The 24292-nt window shown below is 39.3% G+C and overlaps 1 protein-coding gene across 1 annotated transcript; it reads right to left on the bottom strand.

Moving 5' to 3' along the window:
• Positions 1–8940: 8940 nt before the first annotated feature.
• LOC132628414 (F-box protein At3g07870-like) lies at positions 8941–10082 on the bottom strand. Its single transcript, XM_060344197.1, has one exon. The coding sequence runs from the start codon at positions 10080–10082 to the stop codon at positions 9252–9254; it is 831 nt and encodes a 276-aa protein (XP_060200180.1). The 3' UTR covers positions 8941–9251.
• Between the last annotated feature and the right edge of the window lie 14210 nt (positions 10083–24292).

Below are 24292 nucleotides of genomic sequence, written 5' to 3'. Positions count from 1 at the left end.
GCAGCGTTGACAGGGTTACGCAGCCTAAAAAACTGCAGGCGTAGGCCGACGGGCAAGTCGACGAACCGTCGACACGTCGACACGTCGACGGGTCATCGACCAGTCCGTCGAACCGTACTGCTCGGACTTTTTAATTCCAAGTACAAATATGTGATCCACAACCTTAATTCTCATTTTCTCTCTTCCAAGTCAGAGAAAAGCCCTAGTATATCTACTCTCAACATTTCTATCATTATAGTGGTGATTTAGCAAGATCCGAGCCCCGTGAACCCAAGCTTGTGAAGAAGAAGGTTGTTTCTAGGGTTTCTTCAAGTTGTGGAGCTTAGGGAGTTGGAGTTGAAGTTGATATTTGGAATCTTAGACCTCTCAAGGTATGTAAATGATTTCTACCCTTATATTTAAGTTGATTATCAAGAGTTTTAGTTGTTTTAAATGAAGAGAGGATACTTATGGAAGTGGTAAGTTGATGAAAGGCAAGATAGTGATTTGAGGCTATTTTTAAGAGATAATTAGGAGTGGATTTAAGTATATTTTGATATACAGATGTTGTCATTGTTGTGTGTTTTGTGGTTGATGTTGGATTGAATGGGAAGTCGAAGGGTTGTAAGCTTACAAGGAAGTTATTGCCTACACTTTGTGAAACTCTCTATGTATTTAAAGATGGTTAGTAAGCGAGGTAAATAGTCTAATTAAGTCCTATGTTATCTTAATTGTAGACTTACAAGTTCGAGAGGTAGAAGTTCGACGATTGGGTATACTTCAAGGTATGTTAAGGCTATCCTTTCTTTCTTTTAGCATGACCCTATGATATGAACCGAACGAGTAAGCGAGCTTCCATATTACTCTACTCTTAGAAGTATTAGGATTTCTTCAGACTTTAATGATCATGTACCCCGTTTATGATTGCTCCTTCTGTTCGTGTGTCCAGTTTTATGTATACCGTTATTGATGCATTGCATTCATTCATATATACATATATTGACTCATGACTAGAAGGTGTTATATACGCAAGTATTATATGTATATGGGGTATGCAAAAATGGATAGGCGTTATATCTGCATTACCATCTGATCAGCTGGTGTATCATAATGATGAGATAAGTATCAGGCTACACGTACCGCAGCAATGTATATGATGATGGCCACAGAAAGGCCCATATGATATGATGGGATGCCATAGAGGCTTGACAGGCGTTATATACGCATATACATATGTACGGCCTACATTGATAGGCATGAGCATGCATATTATGCCCCCACAGAGGCATTGTCAGTTATACAAATTTATGCAGAGACATACAAATACTAGTTCATACAAGTACAGGCAGACAACTATTTCAGCTTATGAGTATAGATTTTATTCATGATTCTTACATATACATGATTGTTCTTACGCCTTTCATACTCAGTACATTATCCGTACTGACTCCCGAGTTTTTTGTGATAAAGTAAAATATGGACCCTCTGAATTTTATTGATGGTATGCAGAGGACCCTGAGGGTTATGCATGCGGATGAGGTCGAGTCTGTGGAGTTGGCTTCATATAGGCTTCGTGATATTGCAGTACAGTGGTATTAGACTTGGGAGTTAACTAGGGGAGAGAATGCCCCTCCAGCTATTTGGCGAGAGTTCTCAGGTACTTTTATTCTCCATTATCTACCTCCTGAGGTCAGTCGAACCTGAGCAGATAGATTTCTGCGTATTGAGCAGGGCTGTATGAGTGTCCAGGATTATTGCGTGTATTTTGATTCTATGGCCAGATATGCTCCAGCCATGGTGGCTGAGATGGAGGACAGAGTTCATCGTTTTATGGCTGCTCTAGGGCCACTTTCGATAAATGCTTGTACGACTGCTGCATTACAACCAGGCATGGATATCTCCCATATACAGGTATATGCACAGAATCTGAAAGATCGTAAGCATCAAATGAGGACAGATCGTGACTGTGACCGGGGCTATGGCAAGAGAGCCAGGACTTTAGAGATCGGGGGTTAGTCTAGGGGAGGACAGAGACTGCAGTATCCCCGATATCCATTCTATTTAGCAGGGAGTGCACCTCCGCAGTTTTCAGGTCCGAAGTTTTATCGGTCTTCTTATTCCGGAGTGGGCCAGAGTTCTAGAGCATCAGGATCTCAGTACAGACCGGAGTCAGGACTGATGACACACCTTTTGTCGCGGTGTGCCCAGTGTGGCAAGTTATATGCCGGTCAGTGTTGGCTGGGCTCAGATGTTTATTATGCTTGTGGCCAGCCAGAATATAGAATGTGGCAGTGTCCGATCAGAGAGAGTGGGGGGATGGTTTAGCCTACAAGGTCTGTGGCTGGTTCTTCTTCTGCAGTGTGCCCTTCAGGGCAAGTTTCTCAGACACCAGCAGGACGAGGTAGAGGGAGGAGTGGAGCATCCAGCTCAAGCGGCCCTCAGCGCCGCGTATATGCACTAACCGGTAGATAGGATCGTGAGACATCTTCTGATATTGTTACAGGTATATTATCAGTCTTCTTCTATGATGTGTATGCACTGATTGACCCAGGTTCCACTTTATCATATGTTACGCCCTTTGTTGCCGGTAAGTTTGAGATAGAGCCCGAGTTGATTAAACCTTTTGAGGTGTTTACGCCAGTTGGTGATCCGGGGCTGTGTTTTTATAGTTTGTGACCGCCATACCGTAGCAGATTTGATTGAGTTAGATATGATTGATTTTGATATTATTATGGGCATGGACTGGTTGGCTTCTTGTTATGCTAATGTTGATTGTAGAACAAATATGGTTCGATTTCAGTTCCCAGGCGAGCCAGTCCTAGAGTGGAAGGAAAAAGGCTGCTTTGCCTAGGGTTAGGTTTATTTCCTACCTTAATGCAAGGAAGATGATCATAAAAGGGTACATCTATCACCTGGTTCGGGTTCAGGATTTGCAAGCAGAGTCACTGACTCTTTAGTCTATTCCTATGGTTAATGAGTTTCCAGAAGTGTTTCCAGATAAGCTTTTGGGCATTCCCCCAGTGAGAGATTGATTTTACCATTGATCAATTTCCAGATACTCAGCCAATATCTATTCCTCCCTATAGGATGACACCTATGGAGTTGAAAGAATTGAAGGAGCAATTGAAGGATTTACTTGAGAAGGGCTTTATTAGGCCCAGCACATCACCGTGGGGAGCACCGGTATTATTTGTATGAAAGAAAGATGACTCTTTGCAAATGTGTATTGATTATAGGCAATTGAATAAAGTGGCTGTAAAGAATAAGTATCTGCTCCCAAGGATTGATGATTTATCTGATTAGTTGCAAGGCGCTAAGTACTTCTCGAAGATACACTTGAGGTCAGGACACCATCAGGCTAGGGTGAAGGAAGAGGACATTCTGAAAACGGCATTATGGACTAGATATGGCCACTATGAGTTTCGTGTTATGTCGTTCGGGCTAACTAATGCCCCAGCCGTATTCATGGATTTGATGAATCGTGTATTCAGGCCCTTCCTAGATTTGTTCGTGATTTTGTTTATAGATGATATTCTAATTTATTCACCGTCAGAGGCTCATCATGCAGAACATCTACGAGCAGTGCTTGGAATTCTTCGAGGTAGAGAGTGGTATGCCAAGTTTTTCAAGTGTAAGCTCTGGTTGAACTCTGTGGCTTTTCTGGGTCACATTATTTCGGAGTAAGGCATTAGAGTGGATGCCCAAAATATAGAGGCTGTGAATAATTGTCCATGGCCCACGGCACCAATAGAGATACGTACCGTTTTGGGCCTGGCAGGATATTATAGATTTTTTGTAGAAGGATTTTCCTCTCTTTCAGCCCCATTGACTAAGTTGACTCAGAAATCAGCTAAGTTCCAATGGACAGATGCTTGTGAGCAGAGTTTTCAGACGTTGAAGGATAAGTTGACTTCAACACCCGTTTTGACTCTTCCAGAAGGAGCAGATGGCTATGTCGTATATTGTGATGCTTCAGGTATTGGATTGGGTTGTGTGTTGATGCAGCATGGTAAGGTTGTCACTTATACTTCTAGACAGTTGAAGAAGCACGAGAAGAATTATCCAACCCATGATCTTGAGCTAGCAGCAGTGATTCATGCTTTGAAAATATGGAGGCACTACTTATACGGTATCCATATTGAAATCTATACTGATCATAAAAGTCTCCAGTACATCTTTAAGCAGAAGGACTTGAATTTACGCCAGAGGCAATGGCTAGAGTTGCTGAAAGAATATGATGTTGATATTCTGTATCATCCCGGGAAAGCTAATGTAGTAGCCGATGAATATGATGTTGATATTCTGTATCATCCCGGGAAAGCTAATGTAGTAGCCGATGCCCTTAGTCATAAATCCATGGGTAGCTTGTCATATGTGCCGCTAGAGAAAAGAGAAATGGTTCGTGAAGTTCATCGATTAGCTAGCCTCGGAGTTCGACTGATAGATTCAGGGGATGCAGGAGTTACTGTTCAAGACACAACGGTGTTATCTTTGGTAGTAGAGATAAAAAAAAAAAGTTAGTACGAGGATCCTGTTTTAGTTCATTACCGAGATACAGCACCTCATAAAGAAAAGACACCCTTTGTGATTATATAAGATGGAGTACTCCGATATAGAGGTATATTATGTGTCCCTAATGTTGCAGGGCTTCGTCAGCAGGTTATGGGGGAAGCACATCACTCTCACTATTCTATTCACTCAGGTTCAACAAAGATGTACCATGATCTCAAGGAAGTTTATTGGTTGGATGGTATGAAGAAATATATAGCGGAGTTTGTTGCTCAATGTCCAAATTGTTAGCAGGTCAAAATAGAACACCAGAAGCCGGAAGGTCTATTGCAGGCTATGGAGATTCCGACATGGAAGTGGGAGGTAATAAAAATGGACTTTATTATAGGGTTGTCCCGTACTCAATGGAAGTGTGATTCGATATGGGTCATAGTTGATAGGCATACAAAGTTAGCCCATTTCTTGCCTGTCAAAACTACTTATACAGCCGAAGATTATGCGAAGCTTTACCTTAAAGAGATTGTACGACTTCATGGTGTTCTCGCGACCATTATCTCAGATAGGGGAACACAATTTACAGCTAATTTCTGGAAGTCTTTTCAGAATAGATTGGGGACTCAGGTGAGTCTTAGTACTACGTTTCATCCCCAGACAGATGGACAGGGGGAGCGTACTATACAGACACTTGAGGATATGGTGAGAGCTTGTATGATTGACTTCAAAGGTAGCTGGGATGATCATTAGCCTCTTATTGAGTTTTCATATAACAACAGTTACCATTCCAGTATTCAGATAGCTCCTTATGAGGCCTTATATGGGCGGAGATGTAGATTGCCCATAGGATGGTTTGATGTCGGGGAGAGTCAGTTAGTAGGCGCAGAATTAATTCAGCAAGCAGTTGATAAGGAGAAAGTGATTCGAGAAAGATTGCTAACAGCTCAGAGTCGACAGAAATCCTATGCGGATAATCGACGACGTAAGCTAGAGTTTGAGATAGGTGATTGGGTGTTCATGAAAGTTTCGCCTATGAAGGGAGTTATGAGGTTTGTCAAGAAGGTTAAGTTGAGCCCTTGATATATTGGGCCATATAAGATCATTCGTATTGTGGGAACGGTCGCATATGAGCTAGAATTTCCTTCTGAGTTAGAGTCGGTACATCCGATATTTCATGTGTCTATGCTTCGTAACTGCATCTTCAAGAGTTGTACCAATGGATGATATCCAGTGACCGAGCAGTTATCATACGAAGAGGTTCCAGTGGCTATATTGGACAGGCAGGTTCGGCAGTTACGAACCAAGAATGTAGCCTCAGTTAAAGTTTTATGGAGGAATAAGAATATTGAGGAGGTGACTTGGGAAGCAGAAGAGGCAATGAAGATTAAGTACCCATATTTATTTCCAACAGTACAGGAGGTTCAGTCAGAGGCATCATCACCCCCAGGTATTATTCCATTTTCAGTTATCATGATTGGTCGTGTGAGGCCATGGTATTGTATGTTGTAATATGTGGCCCTGTGTAGCATCGTTTGGGTTGCTGTGTGCAGGTTGAATGGGTATATGTACAGGGGAAACTCTGCCGAAATTTTTATAGCCCATGATTATTTGAACATTCGAGGATGAACATTCCTAATTTGGGGGGGGGGGGGGGGGGAGAATGTTACGCCTCTCGTTCTCGTCGTAGTAGAACCTATAGTTCCGTAGTCAGGTATGCCCTTAGAATTGAGACTCGTGTCTATGTTTTGGAGATAGAAAGTGCCTTACCCCGTTTACAAAGGTACCAACAGATATCCCTGGTGATTTACAAGGTTAGAGGTTGAACGGGTCAAATCGAAGCGATCTGAGCTGAATCTAAGAAATCTGCAGACACCAGTCACCATCGACGGGACGTCGACATAGTCAACTGACCATCGTTGTACAGCATCGACAGGGTTCCGCAGCCTGGAAACCTGTAGCCGTAGGTCGACGGGCAAGTCGAAGGACCGTCGACACGACGATGGGTCGTCGACCCGTCCGTCAAACTGTACCGCTGGGACTTTTTAATTCCAAGTACAAATATGTGATCCAGGACTTTAATTCTCATTTTCTCTCTTCCAAGTCAGAGAAAAACCCTAGTATATCTACTCTCAACATTTTCTATCATCATAGTGGTGATTAGGCAAGATCCAAGCCCCGTGAACCCAAGCTTGTGAAGAAAAAAGTTGTTTCTAGGGTTTATTCAAGTTGTAGAGCTTAGGGAGTTGGAGTTGAAGTTGATCTTTAGAATCTTAGACCTCTCAAGTTATGTAAATGATTTCTGCTCTTATATTTATGTTGATTATCAAGAGTTTTAGTGGTTTTAAGTGAAGAGAGGATACTTATGGAAGTGGTAAGTTAATGAAGGGTAAGATAGTGATTTGGGGCTATTTTTAAGAGATTATTGGGAATGGATTTAAGCATATTTTGATATACGGATGTTTTCATTGTTGTTGTGGGTTTTGTGGTTGATGTTGGATTGAATGGGAAGTCGAAGGGTTGTAAGCTTACAAGCAAGTTATTGCCTACACTTTGTTAAACTCTTTATGTATTTAAAGATGGTTAGTAAGCGAGGTAAATAGTCTAATTAAGGCCTATGTTATCTTAATTGTGGACTTACAAGTTCGAGAGCTAGAAGTTCGACGATTGGGTATACTTCAAGGTATGTTAAGGCTATCTTTTCTTTCTTTTGGCATGACCTTATGATATGAAATGAACGAGTAAGCGAACTTCCATATTACTCTACTCTTAGAAGTATTAGGAGTTCTTCAGTCTTTGATGATCATGTACCCCGTTTATGATTGCTCCTTCTGTTCATGGGTCCAGTTTTATGTATACCGTTATTCATGCATTACATTCATTCATATATATCTATATTGACCCGTGACCAGAAGGCATTATATACGCAAGTATTATATGTATATGGGGTATGGGAAAATGGATAGGAGTTATATATGCATCACCACTTGATCAGCTGGTGCACCATGATGGTGAGATAAGGATAGGGCTGCACGTACCGCAGCAATGTACATGATGATGGTCGCAGAGAGGCCTATGTGATATGATGGGATGCCACAGAGGCTTGACAGGCGTTATATACGCATATACATATGTACGACCTACATTTATAGGCATGAACATGCATATCATGCGCCCACACAGGCATTGTCAGTTATACAGATTGATGCAGATACATACAGATACTAGTTCATATGGGTACATGCAGACAGTTATTTCAGCTTATCATTTCAGATTTTAATTATGAGTATTATATGTACATGATTGTTCTTACGCCTTTCATACTCAGTACATTATCCGTACTAACTCCCCGTTGCTTTGGGGGCTGCGTTCATGCCCGCAGGTTCAGGTAGACCGACAGGTGGTCTAGCTTTGTAGGACTTCTATCCAGCAGTGGTCAGTGCGCTCCATTGATCTGGATTTGCAGTCTATTTTGGTATGCTAGCCTTTTTGGATAAACATACATATAGGTGTGACGAGGCCCTGTCTCGTCCTTTCTACAGCTTTTATTCCAGTAGAGGCCTGTAGACAGTTATATGTATTAGTCAGATGATGTAGCCTTGTCGGCTCCCATTCTTTTATGTACAGTATATGTAGCGGCCTAGCTGGCTTGCACTGGTTTTCAGTATGTATGTGTATGTACAGATTGTACAGAGTTTATAATGTTACCCTTTCATGAGGCAGTATGAGATCAGTTTATGACATTTATGGGCCCTTGATGTTCAGTATGGTTCAGTTATGTGTTTCGGAGTGTTTGGTCACTAGAGGTCAGACACTCGTCACGATTCATCGGTTTGGGTCGTGCCATACTTATAGCTTTGAGGCAACAATTCTACACTTAACCCTAGCTGTTATACATGTATATGTAAATCGTGCAATTAAGTCCAAAAAAACTATGGAGTATGAGTCTGAGCTCTAGAAACACCAAATTTGGGATTTGAACATCGAAATGAAGTCGGATTAGAAATCTATATGGTTGGACTCTTAGCTTTATGGGTTACATGGGAACATAAGTTATTTTGGGATTTGATCATGGGTTTTAGGTTTGATTTTGACTTTGACCTACTCTTAAAATATGAAATTCACATCAATGGATTTGTCTAACTTTGTAGACTATGCATTTGAATAGATTGAGGTCATCTGTTAATTTGAGTGTGGGAAGGTGGTTTGAGAAGGGTAAGATATTTATGACAGATATTATCTATAACAGTATACATTTAAAAGTAGATTTTTTTAACGTTTTTCCTCATGTGGTAGTAAAACATTAACATGTTATGCTGCAAATAATAGCAACATCATTTACATTACTTATAGAAAGCAAATATTTTTGTTAACTTGAATCAAATATTGAACAACCCACCTATGAAGAAGATTGAACATACGTTTTATTCTTTTTTTTTTTTTTTTGAACCTTGAAGTTTCTAATTTTTTTTATTATCTAGGTAAGCACAAATAAAAAAAATATCAATTCTGAGTGCTAGATTAAATATCATTCAAATAAGTTGTAGCACATAAATTATTTCTAATTTGATTGCTGTTCATGGTAACAACTAATCAAAAGATAAGTGTTAAAACCTTTCAACTAATTACCAAAGGATAAGTGTTGAAACATTTCACCAAATTTTTTTGTATCTTGAAGACTAGGTACTAACTCATCAAAACAAAACAAAACAAAACAAAACAGAAAAAGCAAAAAAAAACAAAAAAAAAAAAACAAAAGAGCCATACCATTTCTAAATTCCTTGAGCTTGTGTGCCTTGCCCGTTTTCTTTTGGAAATGAAGTCAAGTTTTCCTTGTAAACTACAACCCTCAAGCTTGAAGGATATCCATGTAAATTAAATTCCTTTACTTCATCCGAAATAAAATTGTGGGAATTCAATTGTCCAGTTCTACTTTGAAGAAGCAATAAATCCTTCCAAACCGTTAAAGGGTATTCAATAGGAAGAGGTCTAATAGTGTATAACTTAATCAAAGAATCATTTACACCATAATCTTTCACTGTCCAAATATCCATCATATCCACTGTTGGATCAATCTCACATGTTGGATCACGATAACAAATCAATGTGAGAGACTCATCAAAAATTACAAGGCCATAACACTTCCCATCATGAACATAACAAGTGTGCGGCATCTTCATATTACGAAATGTATCAGTGCTCATATCAAAACAAAGAATTACCTTTGTATCTGCAATTGCAAACCAATGAACGACTCCCTTGTAAAAGATCTCTGAACAAGGAACCCAAAACACCAAGGGCAACTCTTCCTCCTCATAGTTTTGTTCTCTCCAAGAATCAATATCCAAATCATAAATCTCAACTTTGAACCCTCTCACGCAAGGATCGTTGTAGGAATCCGAATATATTTCTGAAATCCTAACTACTTTGTAATTATTCACCGTCAAGTCGAAGCCAAATCCTAGACCACAAACATAATGGTTGAAACCCTGTGGACAGCCAAATGGACTGGGTTGAAGCAGGTTGTATTTCCTAGTGGCGGGATTAAGTAAGACAATGCTTTGGGTATCGGTCAGAACAATCAGACCATTACAAGGCCCCATGAGACTATAAGACAGACTAGCATAACTAGAACATAGATATGGAACTTCTATATTTGGAGAAATGGGGATAAGATCATCACTATCATCACCACCACAAAAAAAAGACAAGAGATTTTAAAATTCCCCTTCTTCTTCTTGAAGAGATCGTTTAAAAAGAATAAATTGGTCTTTGGTGGTGATGGGGCGCTTGATACGAAGATTGATAAAATAAGAGGATTGTAATAGAGTACCAAATTTTAGAGATACATCTGTATCGCATTAGAGATTTCACTGTAAGTCTCGAAAGTATATAACTGGGAACCTCTTCGGGCAATTTCTTCATAATTCCATCCGCCATTGTCGATTATTTTTGACATATGTATTGTGAATTCAAACGTTTGAAATGGAAATTTCTCTAGATAGAAAAAACTTTATCACCTTCTTGAAATTTTTCAATCTCTCATTTAAATTGGATCCAAAAATGTTTTCCTCGGACGTTCGTCTCTCTAACTAACTACCCGTCACATGTGTGTTTTTGTGGTTCTTCTATCGCAACATTTTATTATACATATAGAGTTACGATAATACCCAAGGCCCATTACCTCACTCCTCTCCATATAGTTCGGTGAATGCCTCCATTGATTTGGAATTGTTATTTTAGGCTTTGCATTGCTATCTTTTACTAGTTCCTCTGCGTATGCCAAAACTTGTAGTTACTATGGATTTTAAAAATAATATTAATATTATTGAAACAATGCATTGAGTAAAATACGTTTCTCCATACTCAAATTTATCAAAATTAGCAAGTTGAATACTTCCAATTTGAGAATATTTTGATTCTGTGGAGAATGAGTAAATAACCAATATCTAACAAACTAGAAGTACTAAGCAATGTCATACACATTGAAAATATTGAACTTATTAAAGTATTGAGATACATAGTCAACATTTAAAAGGTGCATTGATCAATAGTGTTAGATCTTTCCTTCTAAGTTATGGCAAAAACATTGAAACTAGCTTCCCTAAGGTCATGTTTTCCAAAGGTTTATTTGATAATTAGAACGGTAGTTTAATGAAACAAAAAAACAAATAGAATACTAAGTGATACAAATAAGTAACATAATAATCAACTAAATCAGGTAAAAATATGTCACGCTCTAAACTTGGTAAGGCGGACCAGCACTCAGTGCCTTAACCTGGCTGAGCAAACCAACTAAACACAAAATTTAGGCCTTTTCACGATGGAATATTTGTTCCCTTTCCTATACGGACCTTATCTCTTAACCCACCAAACTTGATTTCTCTTTTTTTTTTGTTTAATAATTGTTACACCCCGAACATTTCACGTTGTTGTGCTGTGAATAGACTAACGCAAGCTTAAGGTGAACATGAAGTCCTTATGACTTTAAATATGGTATTTAGTAGCTTTAAAGTCTATACTACGAGATTTTTGAAGTATTAAAAATCAGAGAAATTAAGTTCATCGAAGGAAGTAAAGTATAAGTTGTGTTTGGGAAGATTTCGCAATTATCGAGTTAATGATTATTTAGTAATGTCTTGAGGAATAGCTATAGGTCTCCTTAGATGGTTAATGAAGTGTTAAAAAAGTGCCAAGAAGGTTCCGTAAGGATTTGACAAAACAATTTCGGAAAAGTTGAGTTATACGACCACTTATACAGTATGTATAACTTTATACGATCCGTATAAGGGTCTGTATAACCTTTCCAGAGAAGTTCAATCCCTGGTAGCATTATACGGACACTTATACGGACTGTATAAAATTATACAGACAGTATAAGTGTCCGTATAACTCAATCGGGTCAGATTTTTTTTCTACTTATAAATAGATGACCCAAGTTCTTATTTTTCATTTCCTATCTTCTCCATTCCTCTTGAGAGCTCTAGAACATTCCTCATACCATATCAATACAAATCCAAGAGAAATCAAGGATTTAATACCAAGAATCAAGAGAATCAAGTGCAAAAGGGCTCAATAGGGTTTGTAGAAGTCAAGGTTCCCTTTGGTATTGAAGTTGGGGTTTCTCTCAAGTGAAGTATATTCATCCAAAGTTCATCCTTGCATAATCAAAGGTGATTTTTACATCTATTTCTTGTTATTAAGAGTATTTGGTTGTTGAATAACTTGAATGAATGAAAGAAGAGGAATATGAAGTTCGAACATGGTAATAATGGTATTTTGAGTAGTAAGTTAATTTGAGTCGTGATTCTTGGTATGCTAGGAGTATAATTTTGTTGTGGATGATACTAATGACATTAAGTATTATGTGAAAATGAACATGGTATTATGTTGTAGCTATGGTTATGAATGAATTTGAAAAGGGGTTTTGAGGATTGAACATTGTTTAACTTGAAAAAGTCTAATGATTATGGTATTATGGGTGTTGCTATTGAAGTTTGGGAGTTGTTTATTATATGGAGAAAGTTGTTGAAACAAAGGAAATGCTACCCAACTTCTGTTAGCTCTTAGTTGCTTTAATTCAAACTTAAGTATGTTTCCAATGGCCTAACCTTGGTACGAATTCTCTTGAATGTAGAATCATGAGCTTGGAAGGAGAACTTTTAGTCGTTAAGGAGACACAAAGGTATGTTAAGGCTAGTCCCTTTCTTTCAAAGGCATGACTCCTATATTATGATTTCCTCATTTCCATGAGCTTCTTACATCCCAAAAGTTGAAAGTTAAGGATTCTTAAGAGCTTCTTATGAGAAAGAGATAAGATGTGTTATATGATAATGATGATGATGATGATTATATTTTTAGAGATTTCAAAGCTTATGAATTGATGCTACTATGAGCTTAATGATCCTATTTCATAATTTCCCTGATGTTATTCATTGTTGGCTATCTCACCTCATGATACTAGTTCCTTCGAGGTAATACATAGCGATGATGATTGTTCCATAAAATAATCGGAGGTCACCAAACTTACGTCACTCCTACAGAGTTGTAGCTTTCACTTGGGCTCTCATGCATGCTTTATGTTATGTATATATAAGGTTACACCGTGCCTAGTTGGCCTAGCAGACACCACTTCGATAGGCGTAGTGGGCGGCGATGATGATAATTACACTGTGCCTAGTTGGCCGGGCAGTCACCCCTAGTGGGTGGCATGGGATGATTAGCCCGGATGCGGGAGGCCCGGATGCGGGATAATGATAATCACACCGTATCTATATGGTCGGGAAGTTTATATATGTATATATGATATGATGATGTTTTGAATATAAAAGTTAGCATGCATGACTACCCTTAAGAGGCGATCAGTTACAGGTTATCTCTTCATCTTATGCTCTCTTATTTCTTTATTATGCTGTTATACATGCCTTACATACTCAGTACATTGTTCGTATTGATGTCCTTTCTTTATGATGCTGCATTCATGCCCACAGGTAGACAGGGAGAGGGCCCAGACACCTAGGAGTTTTATCAGCAGATCTACAGGAGCGCTCCACTACTCCGGAGTTGCAGTTTATTGGTACATTCTTTTGTGTACATATTTGGGGCATGGAGGGGTCCTGTCCCGTCATCATGATTTTCAGTATGCCAGTTAGTGTCACGACCCAACTAGGGGACATGACGGGTATACGGGGCTAACCACCGAGCACCGCTCATACTACTATTCATCATACTCATCCTGCACTCATTCATTAATCTTATACTTCTAATCATAGAGAAACAATTATCACTTTGAAACATAATTACCTTTATATACATAAGCCCTTTGGCTATCAAAAGAATATACATATACAAATGGGAAATCGTGAGGCCATACTACCCACACATACGTATCTACGAGCCTCTACTAGAGTACTAGACATATGGATGGGACAGGACCCCGTCGTGCCCAAAACATATATATACACACAAAATAGTAAATCAGTGGCACCTCTGGAATAATGGAGTGCTCTCAAAATCTGCTGGTAGCTCCTACGAGTCTGCATCACCTCTCTGTCTACCTGTGGGCATGAACACAGCGTGCAAAGAAAAGGACGTCAGTATGAGCATTGTACTGAGTATGCAAGACTTAAATAAAATGAGCATAATAGAGAAATCATGAAACATAAGGTGAAAACATAACCGCCTTTGCCTTTAATAGTAAATGCATTTTAAACATATCACATACATCGACCTATCACATCTATAATCCTCATTTACCCGCGTCCGGATAACATCATACGCCGCCCACTAGTGGTGTCATGTCCGTCCCTCTAGGCACGGTGTAATCATAAGCAGCCCGCATTAGCGGTGACATGTCCGGCCATCTATGCGCGGTGGAATCATATGCATCTCGCATTAGCAGTGACATGTCCGGCCATCTAGGCACGGTGGAATCGTATCGTCGCATCCATCTCATAAACTCATCATAAAAAATACATTAGATTCCTAAGATAATCTATAACCATATCGGGGTGACGTAAGGTCGAGAACCCCCGATTCAATTATGGGAAAATCATAATCATCGTACCTCACCTTGAAGGAACTAGTATCATAAAGTGGGTCTAGCAATAATAATTAATGTCATATCATAGGCTTTAGAATCTCTAGATTTAGGCTTCTTATTACCATTATCGAATTCAAAACGCATCTCTTATTCTTTGTCTCAGAATGAGCTCTATATAACGTTGACTCATATTTTCCGGAATGTAAGAAAGTCATGGAAAGAAAAGGGAATTCATTTCATGAGAATCATGCCTTAGAAGGAAGGGACTAGCCTTACATACCTTTTCATTTGGCTACTCTATCACTTGAACGTTCTCTTCCAACGCTAACGTCTCTACCTTCAAAAGTGTCCATATTAACATTAGCTAATCGATCACATGAACATGCTGGACTAAGGCTAGAGAAAATTGGACAGCATTTCCTTTGTTTATACAACTTTCTCCATATCATATCAACTCCCAAACATCTATAATAACATTCACAATATCTTAAGCAATAATCTCCATTCACTTACATTATCCACATTCCCTAATTTCATTTCATTTCAAGTCATCCATAATCATGGTCATAGTGCACTACTACATTTACTCACATATAATGTTTATCCCATGTTCTCAATGTCATTTGTAACAAGATTCTATTCATAATACATCAAGAGTCATGATTCATGTCAACTATTATTCAAAAATACCATTGATTCTACATTTAAGCTCCATATTCTATGTTATTTCATAATCCAAGTCTTTCAACCCCTCAATATCCACAATGATAAGAAATAAACATAAAACTCACCTTAAACACTTAGGAACAAGCCTTGAGTCACTCTACTCCATTAGAATGGAATCCTTCACTTGCATGCCAAAGAAATTCTTACTCTCCACAAACCCTAATAGGCTTCTTAGTATATGAATCTCTTAAATCTTGGCTTTTGCCCTTGATTTCCTAGTATAGATTGTTGTAGAAATAGAGAGAGAGTTTTAGAGGGTTCTAGAGAGATATAGGGTCTGTTCTTGGGAGACATAATGAAATAAAACGTGGGAGCTTATATTTATAATCAGGGCTGGAAGCTTTCAGATCCGCGGGTCGACGTGCAGGGTCGACGGCTCGTCAACGTGTCGACAAATCGTCGATGTGCGCCGTCGATTCTCTGCCTGAGGGGTCTGATCATAGAACCTCGTTGACGGTGCCAGGCGATGGCTCGTTGATGTGTCGACGGTCCGTCCCTTCGGCCGTCGACACTGACTGGTGTCAGCAGTTTCCTGAACTGCTTCGCTTTGTTCCGATTCTATTTGTTTCATTTCCAATTTCCTCAAAATGTCAAGAATACATACTTATACACCTGTACACATACCAAGCAGAATATCTCATGACCAAAATTCTTGTTCAGAAGGTATACATCACCAATAAGCCGAAATCTCCTTGAAATAAAATGGGAGGTGTAACATTCTTCCCCCCTTTAGAAACATTCGTCCTCGAATGTTAAGTTCTCAAAAATATTACGAAAACTTCACCAGAGTTTCCCCTGTAATATGGCACTACCAACCTGTCACAACAGCCCATAATAACAATGCCTCGCAGGGCCATAACATCACAGTAATAAAGTTTGACCACACGCGACCCAAAAGCATAAAAAAAAATCATGCATACCTCATAATCTTGATGTTTCATCTTGGATTTCATCCGGGGGCTGAAATAAATGTGGGTGCTTGGAGTTCATATTTTCTTCCGCCTCCCAAGTCATCTCTTCCCGATTGTTATTTCTCCATAGAACCTTGACTGAAGCTACCTCTTTATTTCTAAGTCGTCGTACTTGCCAACTTTTCTGTCACTTGAATATCATCTACTGGGACAATCCTAGTAGGATCTCCAACACACTTACGGAGCATCGAGACATGAAAAAACGGATGGACTGATTCCAGTTCCGAGGGTAAGTCCAATTCATAAACTACTTGACCCACCTTGCGGGCAGCCCTATAAGGTCTAATGTATCGAGGCTCAGCTTTCCTTTCTTACCAAATCTCATCACTCCTTTCATTGGCGACACCTTTAAGAATATCCAGTCATCAACTTGAAATTCTAAGTCTCGTCGGCGGTTGTCCACGTAAGATTTCTGACGACTTTGGGCTGTCAACAATCGATCTCGGATGACCTTGACCTTTTCCACTGCCTGTTGAATCAACTCATGGCCTATTAGCTACACTTCTCTTACATCAAACCACCCAATTGGGGATATACACTTCCTTCCATATAGGGCTTCATACCGAGCCGTTTGAATACTGGAATGATAGCTATTGTTGTATGCAAACTTAATTAGGGGTAAGTGGTTATCCTAAATACCACCGAAATCTAGTACACATGCCCGTAGCATATCTTCCAAGGTCTGAATAGTACGTTCGGCTTGCCCATCGGTTTGTGGGTTAAATGCTATGCTAAGCTTCACCTGAGTACCCAATCCTTCTTGGAAAGACTTCCAAAACTTAGTTGTAAATTGCGCTCCTCTATCAGTAATAATGGACATCAGAATACCATGGAGTCGCACTATTTCTTTAAGATACAGTCTTGCATAATCTTCTGCTGAGTAAGTAGTTCTGACTGGAAGGAAATGGGTTGATTTCGTGAGTCTGTCCACGATCACCCATATGGAGTCATACTTGCTTCGGGAGCGAGGTAACCCTACAATAAAGTCCATATTGATCATTTCCCATTTCCAGGTTGGAATCTCCATTGCTTGCAATAATCCTCCTGGCTTTTGATGTTCGATTTCACTTGTTGGAAATTTGGACATTGTGCTACAAATTCTGCTATGTGTGTTTTCATTCCATCCCACCAATACATCAATTTGAGATCATGATACATCTTTGTTGCACCTGGGTGGATAGAATACCGAGAATAATGAGCTTCTTCCAGAATTTGGCGACGTAATTCTGCAACATTCGGAACACATAGCCTGCCTCGGTATCTAAGAACTCCATCAATAGAAGTTTCAGAGGGAGACTTCTCTTTCTCATGAAATGTATCTCTATAATAGCTCAACTGAGGATCTTCGTATTGACGTCCTCTCACCTCCGCGTGTAAGGACGAAACAGTTGGGTTGTGAATACCAATTCCTGCATTGCTTGAATCAATTAGGCGAACTCCAACGCTGGCTAGTCGGTGAAGCTCACGGGTTAATTCTTTCTCCTCCGGAGGAATATCACATAGACTTCCCATTGATTTACGGCTAAGTGCATCAGCCACTACATTCGCCTTTCCGGGGTGGTATAAAATACTTACATCATAATCTTTTAGAAGTTCTAACCATCAAGTTCTAACCATCGTCTCTGCCATCGATTTAACTCCTTCTGCTTGAAAATATATTGGTGACTCTTGTGATCTGTATAGATATAGACATGTACACCATACAAGTAATGCCTCCACATTTTTAATGCATGAATAACCACGGTCAATTCGAGATCATGAGTTGGGTAGTTCTTTTCATGTTTCCACAACTGCCTGAAGCATAAGCAATGACTTTACCGCGCTGCATTAATACATATCCTATCCCCACTCCAGAAGCATCACAATATACAACATAACCTTCTGGCCTTTCTGGAAGTGTCAAGACTGGAGCTGAAGTTAGCCTATCTTTCAATTCTTGAAAACTGCGTTCACAAGCATCATTCCACTGAAATTTTGCTGATTTCTGAGTTAGCTTTATCAATGGTGCTGAAATGGAGGAAAACCCTTCCACAAATCTTCTATAATAGCCTGCCAGTCCCAGAAAACTACGGACTTCTGTAGGTGTTGTGGGCCTTGGCCAAGTCTTCACAGCCTCAATTTTTTGAGTATCCACTTGGATGCCATCATCTGAAATAACATGACCCAAAAATGTCACAGAATTCAGCCAAAACTCGCACTTTGAAAATTTTTCATACAGTTCTCGAGTTCGAAGAATTCCAAGAACAATACGCAAATGGTCAGCATGCTCGGATTCTGTTCGAGCATATACAAGAATATCATCAATGAACACGATCACGAACAGATCTCAGAGTGGCCTGAATGCACTATTCATTAAATTCATAAATACTGCCGGAGCATTTGTCAGCCCAAATGACATTGCCCGAAATTCATAATGGCCATATCTCATTCTGAAAGTTGTTTTGGGAATATCTTCTTCCCTAACTCTCACTTGATGATAACCTGACCTTAGATCTATCTTGGAAAACCATTTGGCACCCTGTAATTGATCGAAAAAATCATCAATTCTTGGAAGAGGATACCTATTCTTTATCGTCACCCTATTTAATTGCCTGTAATTAATGCACATCCATAGGGAACCATCTTTCTTTCGCACAAATAGGACTGGCGCTCCCCAAGGTAATACATAAATATACATAAGCCTTCATGGCTGCAAAAATGATATACAATAATATACATTGATGTATCCATAAGACATCAACTACCCATGCATCTGTATCTACGAGCCTCTACTAGAGTACTGTGACATCTGGATGGGACAGGACCCCGTCATACCCAAAATATATACATAAGATAATACCACTATAAGTAGCACCTCTGGAGTAGTGGAGTGCTCCTATGAATCCGCTGATAAGATAAGCTCCTACGGGCTTGTACCTTCTCCCTGTCTACCTGTGGGCACGAACACAGCGTCCAAAAAGAAAAGAACGTCAGTACGAAAAGTGTACTGAGTATGTAAGGCATGAATAATACTAACATAATAAAGACATGATGAAACATGAGGCTAAGACATAACCTGCTTAGCTTTTAAAGGAAAACACATGTTATGCATATCAAATATACCATCACCGTTAACCCGCGTCCGGGTAACTGTCACACGCCGCCCACTAGTGGTGTCATATTCGGCCATCTAGGCACGATGTTATATTAAGCCGCCCGTCTTAGCGGTTTCATGCCCGGCCATCTAGGTGTGGTGTAATCATAAGCCACCCGCCTTAGCGGTGTTATGCCCGACCATCTAGGCGCGGTGTCATGCCCGGCCATCTAGGCGCGGTGTATTCATTAGCCGCCCACCTTAACAGTATCATGTCCGGCCATCTAGGCATGGTATAATCTCATCATTATATACCTATCGCAAAGCATGCATTGAAATCATTTAAATGCTACAACTCTATCGGGGTAATTTAAGGTCGAGAACCCCCTCTTCTGTTATGGAGTAGTCGTGATCATCATGTCTCACCTGAAGGAACTAGCATAATAAGGTTAGTCTAGCAAGCCCAAATAAAAGCTACAACTCTATCGGAGTGACATAAGGTCGGTAACCTCTGATCATATTATGGATTAATCACCATCGCTATACCTCACCTCGAAGGAACAAGTAGCATGAGTTGAGATCAACAACAATGAATAAAGTCAAGGAATTCATGAACTAAACTCAATAATCTCATAATAGCATCAAACATAAACTTTGGAATCTCTACAAATGGAATCATCATCATCATCATTATCTTCATAGAAAATATCTATCTTTAGAAATATAAGAACTTTGAGAATTATGAACTTCTAGCTTTTTGAGAATAAAAACGTTATGAATAACATGTATGGGATCATAGGAAAAGAATCATGCCTTTAGAAAGAAAGGGACTAGCCTTAACATACCTTTAGTCTCCTTAACTACTTAACGTTTATCCTCCTGGGCTCGTAAATCTACATTCAAGAGAATTCATACTATCTATAGGCCTATCATTGTATGCTTGTCTTAAGATTTCAAATTAAAACACTTTAAAGTCTACCGAATATCGGGAAGCATCTCCTCTATTTATATTCCTAGCCCGAAATCACAATACCAACAACAAACATCAACACAACAATACTGGCATCAATAACATTATCCTCAATACCAAACTATTCCATAAAATATCCCACGCGATATTTATCCCATTTCTCCACCATCAAATTCGTTATACGATTTTTTAATAGTTCTATCTCCCTAAATCAATATCAATAAGGAGAGATCCTTACCTTATTCCCACTAGAGCTGCAATATCTTAAATATTCACCTTGATTTCAAGCAAGGATTCCCCGCAAAACGATATTGTAATCGCAACTTTACGCTGTCCGAACCTAAATGCGGAGATTTCACATAATTCGCGCTAAAATTTTATGAACGGAAGTTGAAGGAAGGTTCCAGGAAGTTTAGGACAAGTTGAGGGGTGTTTTGAGGAAAATGAGGGGGTAAACCCCCTTTTATAATGTTCTAGAGTCGGGTTGCACCAACCTAGAATTTGCTCACCACATTTGCGCCACCATGGGGAGCGTTCACACTGAGTTTTCCCTTGCTCATCTGCCTGTTCGCGCCACCTCCAGGCGCGTTCAGGAAGAGTGAATCTGTTATATCCCGCATTTTTGTGCAATCGGATAATTCAAGACAATCGCGGGAAGACAACAAGCAAGGCCTTATTTTTGTTTTGTTTGGCATATGAGTTGCTTACGAAGAATTTGGAAGTGAAAATATTAAGAAAGGCTAGGGGCAAAAAGTTAAATTCGTAATATGACTCATGGAAATGTGGGGGAAGACGAAGGGCAAATTTGGAATTTGGAAAATAATTTTTCATGAATTGTAGAACACAAAAAAAAAAAATGGGCTTGGAATTAAAAGGGCCATTTGGGCCATCCAATTGGAGTGGGATTAGCCCATCTAGAAGCTTAATGGATAAATAAAAGATGACTAAGTCATCTTATTCACTTATTTCCCTAGAAATTTCAAGAAGCTCCAAGAACAAAAGGAGGAGAAAAATAAAAGGGGCATTCGGCCACCTTCAACCCCAACAAAAATCTTGGAAAAATTTTGCCAAAAATTATTTTCTCCTAGCCAAACAATCCCTTGAAGGGTCCTTAACAAAGTGGAGTGGTTATTGAAGCAAGAAAACCCTATTTTCATACAAGTTGTAAGTTTTATACAAGTGAAGAATCAAGGAAAAAGGTGAGGTTTAATCCCTTTTCTTATATGTTATGGGTGATTATGTATGTTGTATTGTGCAAAAGTGAATGAAAATCATGAAAATAGAGATGTATGTTGTGGCCATATATATGGTGTTTGGCCGTGCATGTATATATAGGTGTAGGAATAATGATTTAATTATTTTATCTAGTATTTGGTTGTTGTTGTTGTGGGTGTTAGTTTGATAATGAAAATTGGATGATTCTAGTGAAATTGTGGTTTCTTGTGAATTATGGAAAAAGTTAGAATGGCACTAGTGAAGTTTCTTATAACGGTGGTAATGATATTATTAGTGTATCGGGTGGAGTAGTGTATTATTGAAGCCGTTTGAATATTATGTGAATCGAATTAAATGTGAATGAAGTGTTGTTGAATTGTGTGACAAAGGTTGCAAATCATGGGTTGATTGTTGAAGTTATTAGTTTGATGGTTGGCATTATTGTTGGTAGTTTGGCCGGGTTGAATTCCCGGATTGTTGTTGATTGAAAATTGGCTAAGTTGAACTTTTGGGAATAGTGTATTTACAGGGGAAGTGCTGCCGAAATTTCGGTAGCCAAGTATTATCTTAAGATTCCAATTCTAAATGCTCTAACCAAAGTTTGGTAAATATGACCAATTTGTAGATTGTGGCGGATTTGCAACTTGAATTTGGAATAGCATAAGGAGAGGAAAGAGGTATGTAAGGCTTTACTCTTCCTTCTATGGCATGTCTTAGACGTAATAGGTCGGATACGAGCCTTGGGGACAACTCTATTCTCCGGAATCCGCACCTAAAGTTACCTCTTTTTCATTCAGAAGAATTGAATTAAAAATTGTGTGAAATGTTGGAAAAACTTCCTAAACCTCTAGAACTTGCATAAATAGGACCCGACTACCTTAAAACCCTCACAAGTAACGCCGTGACATGTAACATATGTAAATTGTGTACGCTACCTCATTCGGCCCGAGGTGGGCCCATTGTTCCCGGATTTTCCTTATTGTCCCGCTTGACTTATTTTGAAGCAGAATCCAAAGGAAACTTTTGATCCTTATCCCGATTATCAAACGATAAGTACTGTACCATTCTAATGGAAATATGTCTATGATGACTATGATAACGATGATGCTAAGGAAGAGAATACGTCTATGATAAGTATGACAAGAATGATTCCATGACTAAGAGTCTTAAGCTAAGGATTCAATATGAGTATGAACGTGTCCAACTAGTTCTTGATCTTTAATTCTATTCCTTGGTCATGACACTAATTTCTAAAGATTTCAAAACATGAATTGATGTCTATGATGCCCCTGGTTTCATACTATGTTTACTTCTGATGCTAGTCCTTGTTGATAGTCTCGCCTTAAAATACTCGTTCCTTCAAGGCGAGACAAAGCGATCACGGTTGTTCCATAATGTAATTGGAGGTTACCGACCTTACGTCACTCCGATGGATACATGATTTTCTTTGGGCTCTCCTGCATGCTTATATGACATATGTATATGAGATATGTATATGTACATGGGGTGGGGGAAGGGATATATAGGGGATGGGAAGGGACATATGTTTCATTGCCACCTGGTCAGCTGGCGTTATCATCCCGGACGCGGGATATATGGGCGAGCCGATGTATTTCGGTGCTATGTGGGCGAGCCGACATTGTTCGGTGCTATGCTATGACCTGATATGATATGACATGATATGATATGACATGATATGATATGACACGATATGATATGACATGATCTCATATGATATGATACGATATGATATGATATGATATGATATGATAAGACATGACATGATATAAGTTCCATTTTCTATGTCTATGAAAAAGAAATGTTTTTTAAGGGAAAGACAAGCACGCATGGTATCCGGCCTGAAAGGGTATTCCTATGTACAGGTTACTTTCTTGTATCACTATATGTCCTATGATCCCATGATATTGTTAATCATACCTTATGTTTCTGTTTGTATTATTTTCCATGCCTTACATACTCGGTACACTATTCGCACTGACGTCCCTTCTTGTGGACGCTGCGTTTCATGCCGCGCAGGTCAGCAGGTAGGCGGAATTGATTCCTAGGAGCTCGATCAGCAGTACTTGGTAGCGCTCCAGTTGTTCCGGAGCCTCATTTCCTTGGTACTATTTTTGTGTATATATTCGGGCACGGCAGTACTCGGCCCTTCCTATGTATATGTGTACTATGTTTAGATGCTCGTAGACAGATATGTACAGTTAGATGTTTTGTACTTTTGGTTGCCCTCGTCGCTGTACAATGTGCTAGCAAAGTTTATTAGCTTATGTTTATAATTACGCTGCTAATGTTAATATTAAGTAGCAAAAAAAAATAGATATGGTATAGTTCATACGGCCCACTCAGTAATAGAGGTAAGATGATAGGTAAGGGGCGCTCGGTACCCGTATCGGGTACTCGTCGCGGCCCTAGTTGGGTCGTGACAGAATCCCTGCTGTGGTAACCTGTCTCAAAAGGCTCATAACATTTGATTCCGATGTCGGATCGACGAGCGATTAGTTGCGTTGGAAACTACATTTCCCGAATTTCAATATAGGCTTTTGGTTCACTTCAAACTCCTAATGCACTAAAATATATTCTTTCCCTAAGTTAGACAAAAATTATCGTACGAAATCTTGCCCAACTTTCCTCCAAAGTTCCAAAAACTTAATCTCCTTGATTTCACTTGTTCTCCAGTCCTTCCATGACCCATTGCATGAGCTTAAACCCTCATTACCATAAGATAAGCACCTATAATCTCATATATCTTCGGCAAAATCTCCAATGTCCACAATTAAACAACTAGCACCTAGCGAATC

The sequence above is a fragment of the Lycium barbarum genome, chromosome 2 (assembly GCF_019175385.1).
Source record: "Lycium barbarum isolate Lr01 chromosome 2, ASM1917538v2, whole genome shotgun sequence".
Classification (NCBI taxonomy): domain Eukaryota; kingdom Viridiplantae; phylum Streptophyta; class Magnoliopsida; order Solanales; family Solanaceae; genus Lycium; species Lycium barbarum.
Note: the sequence above shows the minus strand (reverse complement) of the source record. Positions and strands in the feature narration are given on the sequence as shown.

Excerpts from the sequence above, each read along its gene's own strand:
- LOC132628414 (XM_060344197.1), bottom strand. The coding sequence starts at position 10,082 with ATGGGGCCTTGTAATGGTCTGATTGTTCTGACCGATACCCAAAGCATT.